The sequence below is a fragment of the Dermacentor andersoni genome, chromosome 3, assembly GCF_023375885.2.
Source record: "Dermacentor andersoni chromosome 3, qqDerAnde1_hic_scaffold, whole genome shotgun sequence".
Classification (NCBI taxonomy): domain Eukaryota; kingdom Metazoa; phylum Arthropoda; class Arachnida; order Ixodida; family Ixodidae; genus Dermacentor; species Dermacentor andersoni.
In genome coordinates this window covers 206,439,173-206,459,301 of record NC_092816.1, presented here as the reverse complement: position 1 = coordinate 206,459,301, position 20,129 = coordinate 206,439,173, and the positions used below count along the sequence as shown (strand labels likewise).

Genomic DNA, 20,129 nt, shown 5'->3' with positions numbered 1-20,129 from the left:
GCGCTATTTAATCGACAGGGTAAATTTTTCATTAACCTATCTTTTTTTTTTGTGCACACAGTTGAAACTACATCAAGGCTTTAAAGTGTACTTTTTTTTTGCCATACTGCGCAGGGTAGCAGAATATGTGTTTTTAAATATTATGTTAACCTCAGATCCTCTGTCTACGCGTAGCCACTCTTAATGCAAATCCCTGGAGTAACAAAACTCGATCTGCCCCTCGTTACCCTCTAACAAATATCGCCGTAGTGCAACTTGGAAAATAGGTGCTAGAAATAGGTGCCGGAGATAAGCAGATGGACGGATAGATGGATGGATGGATGGAGGGATGGATGGATGGGTGGATGGATTGATGGATGGATGGATGGATGGATGGATGGATGGATGGATGGATGGATGGATGGATGGATGGATGGATGGATGGATGGATGGATGGATGGATGGATGGATGGATGCTATGAGAGTCCCTTTTGGAACGGGACAGCGGCTTGCGCCACTAAGCTCTATTTTTCATATTTTGCTGTCTTACGTATCATTTTTTTACGTAGGATAAATGTCTAGCATTATATATTATGGGCCATTATTGAGAATTTTGTTTTTGTACTCCTCCTTTCTTTGTGGTCTCCCTACTTTCATGGCACCAAACCTCCAACCACCTTTTACTAATCTCTGTTTCGGACATGTTTCCTTTCTCCTTGCTATCCTCGAACCCGAGGGATTTGGGTCAGTGGAGCCTAAACAGACAGACGGGTAGATATCGCCGCGGTGTCGGAAAATCGAGGCACAAATGCAGTAGTAAGCAGCAACCTTAACAAGAGCGGACTGTTTAATACCACGCGCTAGTCACTTCTTCGCCTGCTTCTTCTTCGCAATGTTTCCTTTAAATGCCGATATATGTTCTTATCGTCACTTTTCTTGCTGCTCTACAGACGCAGCATTTGCCTCCCTTTCAAGAGAAGCAACGCCCCGATGCTCAACTTCAGCGTGTGCATGCGCGAAAGATTAAAACGCTGGTCATTTGGATAGGTACAGGTTCATGCGCACCTCATGCCCCAATTCGCGTAGGTGCTCGCGGGGCCGCGAACAATTTGCACGATGTGGCACGACCTCGTAGTTCACGTCGTTCAGGTGTCGGATCTCAAATATCGCCTTAGCTGTTTTTCAGAAAGTCCCCGACGCCCTATGTGTATTTAAACTCACACTCTCTCGCCGGTTGTGTCGGCAACGGATTTGTGCTGACGATGGCACCGCGTTGCACCCTTGTTTTGCTGGTTGGTGCTGGGTGCGCACACGTCTGGCCTCGTCGGCGGGTTTAGAAAATCCTTCAGCATCTGCATGGATGTCGTCACACTCGTGTGGCTGTATGGCATACAACGTTGTCGTGGCTTGGAGACCGTGTACCAAGCTGAGTGGCGTCACACGATCGTCTCCTGTCGATCGGCGTTATATGCGAAGGTTACATAAGGCAAAATCTCGTCCCAGTTCTTATGTTCACGTCGACGTACATGCAAAGCATGTTTCTGACTGTTTTGTTCCAACTCTCCGTACGTTCATTCGTCTGGGGATGACAGGCTGTTATTACCGGTAAGGAGTGCCACTAAGTTTGAACTGTCTAGAAGTCCGACTGCGAACGCGGTTCCCCTGTAAGTAATTACTACCGCTGGGGCACCTTGCCTAAGGACGACGCTCTTGACGAAAAATCGAACTGCTTCAGCTGCTGTGCCCCACCCGATAGCTTTTGTCCCCGTATACCAGGTAATAAAGGTAATCGGTGGCGGGAATACTCCACCTGTTCCATGTAGTAGAAGTTGGAAATGGTCCGAGAAAACCTAATTCGGGCGAAGGGTATGCCGCGTACCTCTACAGGATGTAAGAGACCAGCTGCATTGTCGGGTGGCACTTTGCGTCTTTGGCAGTCAGGACAGGTGTGTACGTGAAGCTTAAAAGCGGCTGGTAGATTCGGCTAAGGTCACTTGCGCCGTGGGGACAATGTTCGTGTGCAGCTTAGATGACCATATATAGGTGGCCTCATCATGACATGCTGTGAGAATTTCATTTCGCAGCGAAGCAGGCACGACCAGTACGTAGGTATTGCCTGCCGAAAAAAAAGTTACAGAGAACATTACCCTTCAAACAAAATGACGCCCGCCTTCTTGTAAACAGTCGCACCACGTCTGTAGCTCGGTCTTCCAAGAAGTCGATAACTGGAAGCAGTTCTAGATCGTCGTGCTGCTACCGTGAAGTGGCAAATGTAATGGCAAATGTATCGATGGTTACTACGAATGCAGCATCCGTGTCCTTACCCTCTGTGACAGAAGGCTGTTTTGGAGACCAAGAGAGGCAGTCGGCGTCACTGTGCTTTTTCCCTGAACTGTGTGCGACGGTCACGTCGAACTCCTGAAGCCTGAGGTTCTAGCGCGCCAGTCGACCAGATTGGTCTTTTAAGTTTGTCAGCCAGCAGAGAATGGTGGTCGCTGACGACGGTTTAATGAGCGGCCGTACAAATAATGGAGAAATTTGATTAAAACCCCCCACTACGGCTAGACACTGTCTCGGTAGTGGAGTAGTCTTCCTCAATGCACGAGACAATTTTACTAGCGTAGGCTATCACTTTTCCGGCACCATCTTGCCACTGCACCATCACGGCACCTAGACATATATACACTGCTCGCGTCGGTATGAAGTGCTGCCGGGCCGTCCTGGTAAAAGTGCGCAAGAACTGGGGGCGTTTGCAGACATTGATATTACTCGTTAAATGCCATTTGCCCTCTTTCACCCCAAACAAAAAGAACACCATTTCGTGTTATTCGCGAAAACGGTGAGGTAATACATGAAAATTCCGTAATAAACCATCGGTAATAGGAGCCCCGGCCGAGAAAGCGTCTCACTGCTTTGTTGTCAGATGGTGTGGGGAACCTTGTGACAGCGTCTATTTTGCGTAGGCCAAGCTGGACACTTTCGTTACTAACGACTTCGCCTAGAAATTGGAGTTCCTTCAAGCCAAACTGGCTTTTTCTGGCTTTAACGTGAGGCCAGCCTAGCGTTTGGCTTGAAGAACAGCCAGTAGCCGCGTTAAGTGCCCTTCGATGTAGCTGAAAAAACGATCAGATTGTCTAGGTGTGCCAGGCACTTTTGCCCGTTTAGACCTGAAGTTACGGTGTCCAGTAGACGTTGAAAAGTTGCTGACGCTGTACATAAACCGAAACGGGGAACTTTAAATTCCTAGAGACCGTCGGGCGTCACAAAGGCAGTTTTCTCACGATCTCTATCATCGATTTCTCTGTGACAATACCCGCTGCGTAGGTCCATGGAAGAAAAATAACGTGCGTGCCGCAACCTGGCAAGTGAATCGTATTTGCGTGGTAATGGCTTGTCCTCTTTCTTTGTTACCTGATTTATCTTGCGGTAGTCAATGCAGAAGCGTAAGTTGCCGTCTTTTCTTCTTTTTCTTTTTTTTTTTGACCAGTACCACGGGGAACGCCTAACTACTCGTTAAAGGCTGGATCACATCATGCTTGAGCATTTTCTTCATCTGTTTTGTATTTTTTTTTTGCATTCCTTCGGAGCCACAAAGTAGGGGCTCTGTCAAATTGGTCTTGTGGCGCCTTCTGCAATTATTCGATGCATGGTCAGTGCTGTTTGCTTGATCTTCGACGTAGACGAAGAGCAATCCTCAAACTGCAGTGTGAGTTCCATTAGGCGCTGCCGCTCAGCGGGCAACTTGGTGCCGCAACGTCGACAGATAAGGTTTCCGGTTCTGAACAGTCATTTCATTCATTCCGTGATGCTGCACAGCGACAAGTCCTTTACTTGTAATACCTCATCACTGTACGCAGTTTGAGTGCCCTTTGGGATGGGACGGCGCTCGTTGTTAAATTTCGCAAGGAGCACGTCTGCATGCCCATTATTTAATACGAGGGTGCCTCTTGCAGTCGAAACGCCTTGTGGGAGCGGCAGCAACAGTAGGCTGATCTGTTCCACTATCGCATCATCATGGTAAGGCCTCTCGCTAGAGAGAACCATTTAAAAAAAAATAGTACTAAGAGTGTGTGGGAAGAACCCCTAGTCCGAGGTCCGTCAAACGATCTCAGCAACAGCACGAGCCCATTGAACAAGAAACCGGCGGACCTCGGGAGGCCCGTCGTAAAGGGCATCTTCCCACAGGTCTTTGGGGCGGAAGGCGTGCCGGATAACAGGCAGGAGAGGGAATAATGTTGTGGCACACTCCACCGTCACAAAAACGCCATGGGAGAGCGGCCAAAGAACGGGGAAGAGCCTGCGTAGCGGTCTAGGTAAAACTTATGCAGAGGTAGGAGGTGGGGAAATGTGTGTGTTTGGAGTTGGCAGAGTGTTACCCCTTCCTCTGGCGTGAACGACAGCGGCGGCCGTCCCATGGTGTGTCTAGCTCATATGTAGTATTTTGTGAGTGGAGAGCTCACCTGATCTGGACTGCCATCCTCGCCATGCCGGGCAGCTCGAACGGTAATTGCTCGAGCGAGCGTATGTGCGCGGTCATTACCCGACAGTGAGGCATAGCCAGGAGTCTAGACCAAATGGCTGCGTTCTGGGGCACATGTGTCTGTGTTTGGTGTCTGATGTAGAATGTGGAGAGCCACCTTGTAGGAGCCAGTCAGGACAAAAGGGCGCGGCATGCTTGCTGGGAATCGGTTAGCATAAACACCTCCCCAGTAATATGGACAGCGTGTCGCTCAGAAAGCGCTACTGCAAGAATTTCTCCGTGTGTAGGAGCAGTTCTCCACAAGGAGGCAGCAGTAAGAAATGTTTCAGCGCCATCCAACACTACCGCGGAATGCCCGTTGCGGAACCAAGTTGCATCCGTGTCTAGGGTATTCATCGCAGGTATATTATTGAACATGTGCATCAGGTAACGTACATGGGCGCGCGGGCGTCCCTGTGTCATTCTCAGGGCACATGTTTCGTGGTAGTGGGTGTACTTTTAAGGCTGTACGGACCCAAGCCCTAACAGTGATGGCGATGTCCTTATCGTCCTTATAGAAACCCGGATATCACAATCTCTAGAGCAGGCGCAGCCCAGTGGGTGTGAGCAAAATACACTGTTTTTGACTGGCCCACTGCGCTTTCAACAACTCGCCGAAAGTTTTATGCGTCCCTAGGGCTAGCAGCCGCATTGTGGCGGTGTGGTGTGTGAGACCGTGGGCGAGTTTTGTCGCCTTTCGCAGCATCGCGTCGACCAGTACCTGCTTCGTCTGGGTAAGTCTGTGGAAGGGGAGGTGGTAAGTAACGCGACTGGTCACGCAGGCATCCACCAGGTGCAGTACGTCCTGTTCTTGTAGACTTGAGCGCCAGTTGGATACCCTCCGAATCACGGCCAGAGTCTGTTCAGTATGCCGGGACATGAGAGATACAGTGTGGTTCGCCTTCCCATGTGCTTGAACGTGTAGTCCACGAATGCGAGCACGGTACACTTTGCGTACAGGAACGCCATCCACATGCACCGTGATCTCGGGTGAAGCGGTGATGCTACGCGCGCGCATGAGAACAAGTTTTTCGGCATTGAGACAGTTGGCAACCTCCCCTGCGGAGCTCCCGGCTGCTAGTTTCCTCGGTGAGAACATGGGGAGCGGCCTCTGATGACATCAGCGAAACTTTGGTGGCTTGGCGAAGGGTAACGTAGAGATGACGGAGACTGTCAGCAGCGGCGTGGTGAAGCAGCTTGGTTGGTCGGCAAGTGATCCTCGACCTCAGTACGACGGTTTTCAAAGCACGGGGAAGCTGGACGTGGAAAGCCTGCAAACACGACTTGTAGATTAAGGCAGTAATGGGCAATGTGGCCCGGTTTCCCGCAGTAAAAGCAGAGTGGTGGATGGTCGACAGTGCGCCACAAGTCAGTTCCGTGAGCTGGTGGTTGTCTCCCAGGCTCACGCTGCCACAAGGGGGTGGTAACAGGCCAAGGATGACGACAGTGGATGACGACGAACTACATCAGCATAGCTCAACGGGCGTGTCTTGGGGCAGGGCGCGGGCGATGAAAAGTGCCGCAGCTCCTGGCGCATGACTTCGGCCACAGAAGCGGCTGCTGGCTCAGTAGAAGTAGCAACCAGGGTTTGTAACTCCTCACGCAGTATTCTGCAAATCCGCTTCCACAGAGAGCTATTGCAAGTGTTGGCATTGAGAGCGGTGGTGCTGATCGATGTGCCGGCATCGTTGCTGAAGTGCCCGTTCGATTATACTGGCCTGTTTGACGCTTTAGTCTACCGTGGGTCTTGTATCAGGCTCGCAAAAAAATATTGTTTAATTCCTCGCATGAGGTAGCGCACTTTCTTAGTCCCGTGCATATCAAGCTCAGCTCAGCGAAATAAACGGGCCATGTCCTCAGCCTACATGGCGATGCTTTCCTTGGGTTTCCGAAAGTGCACTTTGATAAGCTCTTGCGTGTGGTCCCGTCGGTTGGGACTGGAGAAGGTACCTAGGAAGTGGCGTCAAAAGTCTTTCCATGTTTGGAAGCACGCTTCACTGTTCTGGAACCCTGTGCGAGCGCTGTCTTCCAGTGCGAAATAAGCGTGCAGAAGTTTTAAGCATGAAATTATTTTAGCACGCGTTGTCGACAAACTTCAAGTGACCTTGAGGCCAAAGCCAGAGCCGTTATCTGGGCACTCAAACGTGAGCATCTGGGCAAGTGGCGAGAACAAAACGAGATCATCCGGGCAACCAGTGAAGATCGCATTACATAAGCTAGGTACTTCCGAAGCAAGTTACAAAAAAAGATTGCTTCCGAGTTCTTGGTAATGTTTGTTCACAATATCCCTAAAACTGTAATTTCTAGTATGCAGAAGTTTCATTTGTCATTTATAATAGCGACGTTCAAAAGGCAAATACAGTGCACCATACACTTGATTTTCATCTTTTCGCCCTGAGACTAGGTTGCTTCTGCTCTTTTCAACACCAGCGATTCGTCAGTTCCGCGGCGCGGCATTTGCTCCGCCTCCTTCATAAGATGGCGCCACGCTGCGGGACCAGGCCGGCAGCGTCCTGCACGCCGGGTATGGTTGCGATAGGGTTATGAGTAATCGTCGCAGCTAGTCCAACTAATCTGCTTTGCTGGTAGCCATTTCATGCTTACATCTACTCTCTATTACACGAAAGCCAGTATTATTTTTAAAAAAACTTAAGCAACTCCAAAGAATACCATGCACGCTATGACGATTTCCCCAGTAGTCTTGTTCTTACCAAAAGCCTTGTGTCGCTTTAAAAAGAAGCCTTAGATCAGCGTTTACACAAGGGTCTCGGTGAGGACCAGTCACAGGCTTCTATTTAAGGCGGCGATAGAAACTGTACGGCCTCGTGGCTCGATACGTCATTGTGCTATCCTGGTATCGACGGCGTAGACGCGGCTCGTGCGTAGAAGCATCACCTCCTTGTAGAAGGTTAGGAGAGAGAGAGAGAGAGAATAAACTTTATTCAACAACTGTGGTCCGGGTTCACCCGCTTGGCTCTAGATGTCTGCCAAGCCGAGCGTCGTGATGAGGTCTGTCATGGCTTGTAAGTAGTCGGAGGAGTAGTCCGCCATCCACTCCTCAAGTGTCGCACGTCTATGGTTGGGTGAGAGTTTCGCAAGGCTAGCCTGAATAGCGGGACGGCTCCCGGGACAATCCCACAGAATGTGAGCATTATCCGGGAAGCCGCCACATGCCATGCAAGCAGGTTTACCAGGCAAACCTTGTATGTAGTGTTGGAATTGTGAGGACAAGACAGAGTGCGTCTGCGCACGCCTCCATAGTACATCCTCTCTTCGCTTCATGTGCGTGTCCGCTTGTGGGTACGTCATGGAGCTGTTTCGTAAATGGTCAAGTTTTTCACGCCTTTCCGCCCGTGTGAAAGCGTGTTGATCATTCAGACTCATGGGGCCCAGCCACCACAGAGGAGGGCCCGGGAGATTTGCGTGGGATATGACATGTTAGGAGGTCTGCGGAGGCGTGCAGTACGCTTAGTTGCGACAACGATGAAGCAAGTGGACGCACCGTCACGCTCTCAAGCGGTTCTACAGGAACCAGGTTCAGCGCTCTTACTTCCTCTGCTGGCATGTGCGTGCGGTGTTCACACAATAGCGTTCGCGCTGAGGAGTTGTGTGGATGCTACACTGGTGGCGTAGACACTGGTCTTAGCGGAAGAGATAGCAAATGTCCACTAATTCTTTTTGGGGGGCTCTGACAATACGTAGACGACGGTTTTCCATCGGTCTCATATATGCTTCGTTTCAGATAATAGGTGTAACGCTGTGGAAGCTAGGCAAGAAGTTTGGTAACGAATATTTATCAATCCCCGCGTTTCGACGATGCTTCGCTTCGTGCCAACGGCGTCTGCTCGCGCGACTATGCATGTGAATCTGCGGTGAGGCGCTGAAAAAAAAATTCCGTGACGGACCACAACTAAAAGCAAATTGATGTATAACAATGCACTACCAGGGTTATATCACAGTTATTTTGTTTGTAAAGAATGAGCTTTCTTTCATTCAATGACGCGCCTATATAGAAGACAGTTCCGGGCAAGTGCCATCAAAAACACATTCAACTCTTTCTTAGTGCGAACGAAGCCACTGCAAAACGTTTCTCTAGACGTCACAGCATAGCATCTCATGTCTGAAATGCAGTATACAGCACAGTATACATCGTACCAGCGTTGGGAAACGCCTGATATCTGTCAGGGTTACTATTTTGGACAGTGTCAAATATCGCCATATTGTCAAATTATGTAATGGCGGAATCTGGAACCAATCAGAGACTGCTGCTTGTTTGGCTCAAAACACCGCCATTACCAAATTTCACGATGTGGCGAAATTTGACAATGTCCGTAATAACACCCCCTTCGTGCTGCGCAGCAAGAGTTGTCTCACAATTTCACCTCCTCCTATTGAGAAAACACCACGCGATGGTTCGAACGCAAGGACTTCTATCGCTTTCGCAACTGATTCTTCTATGGGCGAAACTGCTAATGTTTGGACACAGTTTAATAGTTAGCATACTCTAGTAGGACAGTACATGAAGTGCTTTGTTTTCCTATATAATAGAAAAACATTCTTAATTTTGGATTTAGTCATACTAAAATGCGATGCCCGGACACTGGATCAATGCATTTATGGCAATCTTTTTTCACTCTAATAGTGATGGAGTGTTCCAAGCAAAATGATAGTGACTCTTGCGTATTTTTCCCGCAGCACATACATTCCGACCAGAAAAGCTTTTGCACCATTAAAACGCCCATCTATGATAATTCTGAGATGCTTCTACACAAATTTTAGGACAAATTCACTTAGATTTGTGGCCACTGCGCGCAACTCTTGACCACCCGAACAGCGTCAATCTCTCCTTACTTGTATTGCTTATTATTGCGAAAGTCCCTGTAAAAAAACGTCAGGGGTGATTTAGCGGTAAATGCGAGAGGAATGTTTAGCATTACATGGAACTTCTTTGAGCTCCCCGTATCCATAATTTAAACCACGTTCACTACATTCCAAAGTGTTTTTAATGTCGTGCGTTCTGCGCACGATCTTCCTGTTCGAGATGCCAAGTGCAGCTGATGGTGGCCCGGAGCCGACCACAGCGAGAGCGAATATCTCTCTCTCTCTCTCTCTCTCTCTCTCTCTCTCTCTCTCTATATATATATATATATATATATATATATATATATATATATACATATATATATATTACCATTACCCTATTATTATGTCCACTACAGAACGAAGGCCTCACTCCCCACGATCTCCGATTACGCCGTTCCAGCGCCAATTGATTCAAACTTGCGCCAGCAAATTACCTAGTTACATCAGGCTACTTAGTTTTCTGCCGTTATCGACTGCGCTTCTTTTCAGTTGGCACCCATTCTGTAACTCTAATGGTCTACCGCGGATATCCGTCCTACTCATTAAATGGCCTTCAAAGCTCCATTGTTCGCACTTAATGTCAATTAGACTGTCGGATATCCCCGTTTGCTCTCTCATCCACACCGCTCTCTTCCTGTTTCTTAACATTACAACTAACAGTTTTCATCTTTGCTTGCGTTGTCCTTATTCTCAAACTTTTTTGTCAACCTCGCAAGTTTTTGCCCCCTATGTTAGAACCGGTAAAATGCAGTGATTGTTCACCTTTCTTTTCAATGATAGTGGTAAGCTCCAAGTCAGGATCAGGCAATGCCTGTAGTATGCACTGAAGTCCAATCCTATTCTTCTGTAAATTGCCTTCTCATAATCAGCGTCCCCTGTGAGTAACTGACCTAGGTAAGCGTACGCATTTACAGCCTCTAGAGGCTGACTGGCAATCCTGAACCCTTCCCCCTGGCAGGCTGTTGATAATAGCAGAGAAATAGCTCGCAAAAAAATAAGAAAAACAAAGTGCGACGATCGACCATGCATGGCACGGGAGTTCTTGGTTCTCTTGTGATAATAAACGGCAAGGCAAGAGGCGCTGCTCTCTGCTCTTCTGACATATTGTCCTTCACCGTACTTGAAGCCTGGTCTGCCGGACAACGAGGTCTTCGGATTTTACACAGGTGCCGAAACCCGCTACCGGCTTTCGCGGAGGACCTCGGAAAGCCTGCAATACGCGAGAGCAGCTCGGGGACGATATGGCACCAAATCATCAAATAAGTCGAGGATCTTCTAGCAAGCAACGAGTTAGATCTCGCGAGTGTTCGCAGCATTATTCAGCACCTCGACAAAAGCAACGACGAGCTCGACCAGGCCAACGAAGCACTGCATGCATAGATGACTGATGACGAGATGGCTGCGGACATTGACTCTGTGCTGGAGTACGAGGGCTGAGCTGCGGGAAGCGCTGGTCTTCTACGACATCTACTCCAGGAGCTAACTCTTCAGACTTCGGCGACGTCGAAACCTAATGGTGACGTACCAACTGACTGATCTTTTTTGCGCCCAAGCGCGAGAGATGCTTCTGTCATGTCCCGAGCGAGGCTTCCTAAGATTTACCTAACGAGATTCGATGGTACCCCTGTGTAATGGTTTCCATTTTGGGACCTCTTTCGCCATTCGGCACACGAGAACCCGCGGCTTAGCAGCGTCTATCGGTTGCACTACCTGCGGTCTCTTCTAGACGGCCCCGCTGCAATGGCTATTGCAGGCATACTGACGACAGACAGCAGTTACGAGGATTCCATTTCCATCTTGAAGGAGCGGTTCAGAGGTGTGCGAATTATTGAACAAGAACGCTTGGAAAACTAGCCGCAGTTTGTGCCCCGTCACTACGTCGGTGAACGTGATTGCGCTGAGAAGCCTCTACAACTTTGTGCAAAGAAATATGAAGGACCTCGAAACCCTCGGAGCCTCGGAGTCAAACTACGCCGCAAAGCTGTGCGAGGTGCTGAACAAATCCATTCCACAACACATAATGGTGGAATATGACCGACGGCGTCGACTCGGGGCCTCATGTGCGAATGACCAGTCGAGCTCGGAACAAGAGCTTCACTAACTGATCAAGTATCTTCGCATCGATGGTCAGTGGAGGGAGTGGGCGACCTAACCGCAACTTGTCTCTCACGGCGGTGAATAGCGGCCTTCCGGCAGCCGTAAGAGTCAGCCAACGGCATCAGATGCAGTCCTCAATGACAATGCCATGGAAACGGAGGAGGCATCCGTCTTTTGCCAGAAGGCACGTTAAAGGCAGCATTGCGACGTACCCATTGATAACGTCGAGAAAAAACGTCTTCTGTCAACGGCTGGCGGCTACTTGAGGTGTACAACCAAGGGACATCAAGCAAGAGACTGTCGACGTAAGGTTAGCTGCTTGCACTGTCAAACAAGACACACTTCGCCGATGTGTTTCAGAATGGGAGCCAAACGTGCTCATAACATAACGACGCCAGAAGGACACGCAACAAGCTTCCATGAACGAAGGCGTCTATGTATGATGTTGCAAACGGAAATAAGCCAAGTAACATAGATACCATACTTCTGCAAACGTTCTGAGCTTGGATAAAGGGCGCCGAGAGTTCATGCTACATAAAAGGCATTCTGGATAGCTGCATTTCTATGGGGGCTAAGTGTAAAAACACCCGCGTGCAGTGCATTCGGCGCACGTGAAAGAACACCACTCAGTTTAAATTTATCCCGAGTCGCCCCACTACGGCGTGCCTCATGATGGTGTCGTGATTTTGGCACGTAAGACCAGAGACAATTTTGTTTTTATCTTCAGGTAGGTGCACCTTATTTTTCCACTTTGACAATCCTACATCTATAGCACAATAAAAATAGGTGAGGAAAGATGATTTCTTTGACTACAGAGCACAGTTAAAGCACACTTGCAAAATTCACAAAAACTACCTTCTATAGATCGGGCAATCGTCAATTTCATACAGCGTAGACACGTTTTCGCAGAATCAGTGATGTTATGGAGTGATAGGCTGGTCTCGCAGGCCAATTTCTCGGACGCTCCGTCGTCAAGCTGCGCACTTCATCATTCGGGATAACCTGCTGTACCGCCGCAGCTGTAATTCGAGCGGTCGCAAGTGGTTGCTTGTTATACCCCGACACCTGCGCCCTGACATCTGCGCCACGTTCCACGACAATCCCCAATGCGGACACGCTGGTGTCTTAAAGACATACTCTCGCCTCCAGCTTCGGTACTACTGGCGCAGTATGTACCGCTTCGTTCGCCAGTACGTCCGGTCCTGCCTCATTGCCAACGAGGCAAGACGCCACCTCAACATGCCACCGGCCCCTTGCAACCTTTACCATGCCCCGCGCGCGCGTTCGACCGCGTCGGCATTAGCCTATATGGTCCGCTTCCCAACACTCCAAGCGGCAACCGCTGGGTTATCGTTGCTATAGACCATCTCACGCGATACGCCGAAACTTCAGCCCTAGCATCTGCCACAGCAAAAGACGTCGCCAGTTTTATCCTTCGAGACCTGATTTTACGCCATGGAGCACCTAGAGAATTACTGAGCGACCGCGGTCGCGTTTTTCTCTCCGACATCATTGCAGCATTGCTAAAGGAGTGTCGCATCATTCACCGCACTACCACGGCATATCATCCTCAAACTAATGGGATGACAGAGCGTTTCAACCGCACCCTTGGCGACATGTTGGCCATGTATGTTTCCTCTGACCACTTGAATTGGGATCGCAATCTGTCTTTCGTCACCTACGCTTACAATACCGCCACGGAAAGCACTACTGGGTTCTCCCCTTTCTTTCTCCTTTACGGACACGAACCTTCATGCACTATGGACACGATTCTGCCTTACCGACCAGATGCTTCGGAGTGCACGACTGTTTCTAGAGCGGCTGCTTACGCCGAAGAATGTCGCCAGCTCGCTCGTTCGTTGACATCCCAGGACCAGTGGCGCCAAAAGCATCGCCACGATTCATCTACTGCGGCTACGTGCTTTGCTCCTGGCTCACTGGTCTGGTTGTGGGTGCCCTCTACTCCTCCAGGCCTTTCCTCTAAGCTCCTCTCCAAGTACCATGGTCCTTATCGGGTACTGAAACAAACATCCGCGGGCAGCTACCTCATCGAGCCAAGGGAAGCACTTTCCGACCAGCGTCGTGGCGGCCAGGAAATTGTCCACGTCTCCCGGCTCAAGCAGTGCCATGACCCTTCTGTGTTTTCCTGTCCTTAGGTCGCCAGGATGGCTACTCTTTCAGTGGGGAGTGATTGTACTGAAGGCACTGGGCAGTGGGCATCGTGCTAGTGAATGAGAAGAAGACGACGAGGAGTGCTTGCTTTCCCGTTTGGATATAGCACCGACCCGTTTAAGCCTACCGCTGCAGCTGCAACCTAGAACTAGTGCTGCTAGGCGAACATCCCCCGTTGCATTATATATATATATATATATATATATATATATATATATATATATATATATATATATACATATGTGTGTATATATATATATATATATATATATACACATATGTGTGTGTGTACATCACGCTGGCCCCGGTAATAAAATGAAAAAAAAAGAGTACGACGTACGTTGAACATCCACACTATATTTAACTGACGTTTTGGCTGGTGGACCGGCCTTTGTCAAAGTCTGTATATATAGTTAAAACTCAATTTAACGAAACCCGATTTTACGATGTTTCCGATCGAACCAAGAAATTCACATTCCCTGGCAAGTACCCATAAGGTTCAATTGTGTCACCAAACTAGCTTGCATTAAACCCAATTTAAGAAAGCTTCTCCAGAACTAAATGAGTAATAAAAGCTGTGATTTCTTTCTGAGACGGGTTTTTCTCCGAGAGTGCGCTTAAATGCTATCGCGTTAAAACATCTAGGCACCTTAGTCCCGACCCTACCTTTATTTTGGCGAGACTGCACGCCTCACCCATGCACGTAAGAATGGACTGAGTAGTCGCTAGCGTTCTTATGCACCAGATGGCGCTAGGGGTGGAGGTAGTTGGGCCACCCTCGCGGAATTTTTACACACGAATTGTAGGTTAGCGGAAAATACAATGCCGGGGTACATTTTGGATGTCGCTACGTTACAATTTTAGATTTTGAAGGACCGAAGAATTCCTTACTCGATTTTCCGAACTGATTCGAGCGTGTTCATCACTTCGTTAAATCGAGTGCTTTTGGTTTGTTTTTTATTGAAGTAAACTCCTGCAAAGATTTTTGTATAGTGAAAGCATAGTCTGCGGAGCACTAAATACTGGGCCTGTATCTTAGTATTGCAAGATAGATGTTGCAATCCGTTCCATTTTATCTTTATTTTTTGTTGCAGACAAACCGCTAATCTGGGCAACAATTCTCGGCACCGATTACGAAAACTGGGCTGTGGTGAATATACGTGAAGGCACATATGGTAAGTAGCATGTTTCGTTCCGTTTAGGTAGCGTGCCCTAAATGGAATCGTACCATGCTGTAGCAGTTCCGAAATCGAAAAGTTCTGCTTCTTGCTTACGATGGGTCATGCAAAAGGAGTCGACGCTTGAAAAAGGTATCATTTCAAGCCACGCAACTGGTAAGAAAGCTTGGCACCAAAGAAGTGTAGTACACAACACAGAGCGCGAGAAATTAGTCCGAGAGCAAGAATCAAGACTGAAACAGCGGTACTTTTGGAGATAATCAGGGGATGCTAAAATTACGCCCAGAACGCGACAGTGGCACCACAGAAAGGAGTCACACTAGGACACGTGCGCTACCCCTCGGCAGGCACCTACCCAAGGGGGGGGGGGGGGCACCTAACCTAACCCCCCCCCCTAACCCCCTCCCCACACTAAATTAGGCGGGATAACCCCCGCCCCCTACCCACCCACGCCGCCACTCCTGACAGACATTCCTAAAGTGCCACCAAATCAACGTTAAGACTTGACAGCTATTTGGCGGTCAACATTTTGCTGCCTTTTTCCCTCCTTTTGCATGGCGGAAGTTATCGGCATCTCCTGGAGTGTGAAGGCCAGTTTCCTCATATATTCGGTGCCCGCGCGATTAAATCGAGATGCGTTCAGTTGTCACCACCTATTCAACGGTCACGCGCATTGGTGTTGCTTCGTTAGTTCAACCTTCTTTGTTTAGACTGATCCAGGGACCAGGAAAGGGGTTCGGTTCGTAGTCAGCTTGTCTGTATGCGCCAGAAACGAGTTGCGGCCGGACAAAACTCCAGTTTTGTTTGACTTGTTGTTTTGCTTCATTATTTCCTCGAGTGACGGCTCGCCGCGACGGTGGCAGATCCTCGGAACGATATGCCCGCTTATGGGTTAGATAAGGTGGAAAATAAAATAATGTGAAACAGCGTTCATCATCAAACCTTGCAATAGCCCTTAAGAGGAAGCTTTATCTCACGCGGCTTATTCAAATACATGTAAAACAGAAAGCGCTTTTCTGAGATAACCCGCAGACCAATTTTAATTAAATTTGTTGCATTTAAGAGCTAACGTGAAATTCTAATGACTGTTGTAAGTGGAATTTAGATTTATGGCCTGAATATTGTGAAAGAGATTTTCAAAATTCGGAAGTTCGAGAAACATATAGACGCACAAAGTTTATAAATTAATAGGTCTGCTTTAAAAAAGATACCGCAGTTCTGTAAACGGCATCCATTAGATCTTTCAAAGCGGACAAATTCTAAATGTCAATTGATATTTTACGTGAATCTGTTACTTTGTTCACAAGCGTTCTGCAAAAGATGTATTTCTATATTACCGAATTTTTTCAGCTTCATGTGTAACATATCAATTTGGTCTCCTTTAGATGTAATATCAGATGCAATCCACAGAATTGTGATATTATTTTTCTTTGCTGAGTTAGGGAGTTGTAGATTTGATAGTATTGTTTTCTGAAGATGTTCGATTTCTGCCAATTGTTAATAAAATATTGACAATCGAAATAAAGAACTGGAAACCAACAGTCACTATATTTTAAGTTTCTCGTTTAAATGCAACAGACGTCGTCAAATTTGCTGTAGTGGTTGCCGAGAAAAACGAATTCTCCTTTTACATATATTTATATAGGAGTACCCGAGCTGACGCTTCCTCTTTAACCCATAAGCAATACGACTGTCATCTGTTACCTCGTCTGGTTTTTTTTCCTAATTGCACAGCAGTTTTCGTGCAAAATTGGCAACTGGAAAGAAGAGTCGCAAGGAGTTGAGAAATTAAGCGATATACTAAGGGAGAGAGCCAAGGCAACAGCCAAACAGGAAGGAAAAGTGAATATTAAGAAATTAAACCATTGTTTATGAAAATCTTTATAGATTCACATCTGTTTATTTAAAAACGAAGTATAGAAAATGCCGCCGGAAGGGGAGAACACTTCCGAGTGTTTTGAATGACGCTTCTACAGTTATCAGTCCAGCCGCCTGACGTAGCCTCTTCTCTGCTGTGCTTATGTATAGGTGTTTTTCTAACCTTCCGCGGTGGGTGCAATACGTCTAGAACTGCAGCATCTGGCACTCTACACGGTTGTACGGGAGTGGCGGCCACGCATCGTTACGCAACTTCCTAAATAACAATACGAGTCGGCTGTGGCACTTAGCTTGGTAGAGTAGTAAACGAGAGATCCAAAAGAACTGAGACTGCTCCGCAAATATATATTCCTCTATTATTCTTCCAGAGCTAATTCAAAAAACGCTTCTGTAGTCGGATACAACTCAAGTCTACAGTGAAGTCCCGCACACGTTCTCATAACCACCAGCCACTGTTCCTCCGCGAGGCTGCAAATAAATTGTACTTCGAACGTTTCCTGTTACCCAAATCAGGCGGTAACCACAAAACTAAAATTATTAGCGCGTAAATGTGTACGTTTTACCTCGCCTATTATACTGGAGTCGCGAATGCTTAATTCTCTATCGAACTGAAATAAAATGCTTGCTTTGCTGCAACTATGCAGTATATTGTAAAGTTGCACTTCAGTTGGCAGTGAAGTTTCATGAGTAAAACGGGCTCAGCAGTGAAATTAACTGTACCGCAGACTTTTGAAGATTTAGTTAATTAGTTATGGAGTTTTACGTGCCAAAACCATGAGGCATGGCGTAGCGGGGGACTCCGGAAATTTGGACCACCTGGGGTTCTTTAACCTGCACCTAAGTCTAAGTACATGGGTGTTTCCGCATTTCGCCGCCATCAGAAAATGCGGCCGCCGTGTCCGTGATTCGATCCCGCGACCTCGTGCTTCACAGCCCAACATTATAGCCACTAAGCAACCATGGCAGGTAGACATTTGAAGAGTGAAGGCTCAGACTCCGTACCTTTTGTCCATGTGTGTTGCACACCTCATTGCTTCCGTCGATGAAAAGACTCTTCAAGAACACCTGACGGTCCGGAGGTAGCAAGTACGACGCCATTTTGAAAAGGCCGCATGACGACGATTTTGCTTGCTTGTGCAATTGGCTGGCGGAGTAACACAACCACGCGTGGTCCGTGTACCTTGGTTGTCAACTGCAGTTTTTTTAAGTTGTATGCTACCATAGAAATCATTATTTTACACTTTCGCTTTTTTATTCTTCTTGGCAATGTTCTTCCAGCGCTTCTTTCCTGCGCGATTTCATTTTATTCGGTTCCTTGTTTTCCTATTAAAAGATAGGTGTATCTCACAGGCGCATCTGCAAGATACACCTTATGTCATTTCTCTTTTGCGGGTTTACGCGTCTTTATGGTGAATGGCAGGCGTTATTCACATTTGTACTAGTAAAGGTACCCCCCCCCCCCACATTTGCACAGGAAAGTTACCTTGGGTTGCCTCCCCCCCCCCCCCCCCCCGCTCCCGGAAAAGAAAATCCTGGGTACGTGCCTGCCCCTCGGAAGTAGACAACGGAAGACCGACTGTGCATGTTCTTCACAGAACCAACACGTGGCAGACCCAAGTCGGACATATCATTCACTTCGTTATTTAATGCGACAGCGACAACACAGATTTGATAGTACCACAATTATTAATTTTTCAATTCATATTCCGCATCTCTGGTAATGGCCGAGAGTAGGGCTCTTAATACTCCCTGGCGGTTAAGTTGCAAATGCGGTTTAGCCATTTAGGATTTTATTTTGATCCGATTTTTTTTCTGCGACTGTATGAGCTTTCACAGCACGTCTTCGGTGGAAAATTTCTACCTTAGAGATTAACGGTTTGTTTTGCGCTTTCTTATTTTCAAATAATATCTAGCTCAGTAATTTCGTTGACACTGGGACCTGCCGTATAACTGCATATTCTTGTATTCGGAGACGTAGTTCTCTTGAATACGAAGGATTACGAAGATTCTTTAGAAGCGCTTGGCAAGGGCACAGTGTCAGTTGAAAGTTCGTGCATTTGAAATTCCAACACAAATTATACCAATACTATCTTGTTAAAGCATTGCACGTATGAAATTTCAAGGAATATTACAGAAAAAGATGACGGGGTCGTTATGGCTGTCTTACGAGCCATTGCGGGAAAAGACCCAAACATTGAGCATTGAAGGACAGCTAGAAATACCAGTAAGAAACGAGAAAGAAATTTACAGATTGAACGATCATTTCTGCCAATATGTACGTGAGGCGAAGCTTTTGTGAGGCGGGTGATTGCCATCAAACGGTTGAATTTCTGAACCGAGTTTTCCAGTTAGCGAACACGTGGCTTTCCGGCAAAAATGTGGAGACCGCAACCAGCTGTCACACGTGCCGCACGCGACTGCGTTTACACTGCCTCCGAGATCAGTTTAGTATTTAACTACACCATCCCTGAGATAAGCGCAGTAGACTATTACGCTGTTTCTGGGGCCGGCCTGTTACTCAGCGAGAGACCAACCGAGCAGATGCACCAAACCCCAGAGAGGAAGTTATAGAAAGCTTCGTCCTAATAAAGAAATTATGTCCTTGCAGGTGCATATTTGTGACTTTTATGGCACTTAGATACCGCTTGTTCTTTAATGCGCAATTCAAAAGAGAATAGAGCCAGTCACGGCAGCATATGTTTGGGTTGTACATATTGCTACACACAGCCGATTCGTCATATGCGCGCTCACCCGTGTCTGTGAGCTATTGGGCGAGACAGCAGCAGAACGGTCAGTAAAGTCCGAAAAAGTTAGCGAATATAGCTTCATCGATTTTAAGAAGTGAAAACTGATTCCACGGAGGGTATGACGCGGCACCTGTCCAAGCACTTTTCATTGCAGAGCACTAGGCTCCCAGCAGCGCTCCCGCACGTTCTTTTAGTTTTCCGAATATTTTCATTTCACTGACACTTCTCAGTTAAAACCTAATTACCAAAGCAAAAAAAAAAAACATTCGCGAACCTTTTTTGTTATTTGTCTGTTGAACCCGAAAAACGCTCAAACCCAGTTGTATATCATGGCCGTATATTCGCAAGAAAATGGCGGATCGAGAGAAGAGAGAGAGAGAAAACAAGGATAGGAAAGGCAGGGAGGTCAACCAAAAGCGCATCCGGTTAGCTACCCTACACTGGGGGTGGGGGAAAGGGGAATAGAAAGTGGCAAAAGGGAGTGAGTAAGCATTGAGTGCGTGTGGGAGGGACACTATACACAAGGACACTATAAACGGTCTCTTAAGCCGGCGCACTTCAAGTATTGCACTAGTGCACGAAAAGCTTTTCAAGCCAGTGACGGGTGTGGCCACGGTCCGAGTATCTTCGACTCGGTGAACGGTCTCGAGTCCACACGGTGTAAAGTTGCCCGCAGAGAGACGCGGATCGAGAGCC

General features: G+C 47.6%; 1 protein-coding gene across 1 annotated transcript in view; it reads left to right on the top strand.

The window, feature by feature from the left end:
- Window positions 1-20,129, top strand: part of LOC126524725 (uncharacterized) — a 112,962-nt gene that overhangs the window by 91,742 nt on the left and 1,091 nt on the right. Inside the window, exon 4 of the mRNA XM_072287023.1 lies at window positions 14,725-14,805. Within this exon, the coding sequence (XP_072143124.1) occupies window positions 14,725-14,805 (81 nt within the window). The remainder of the gene's footprint in view (window positions 1-14,724; window positions 14,806-20,129) is intronic.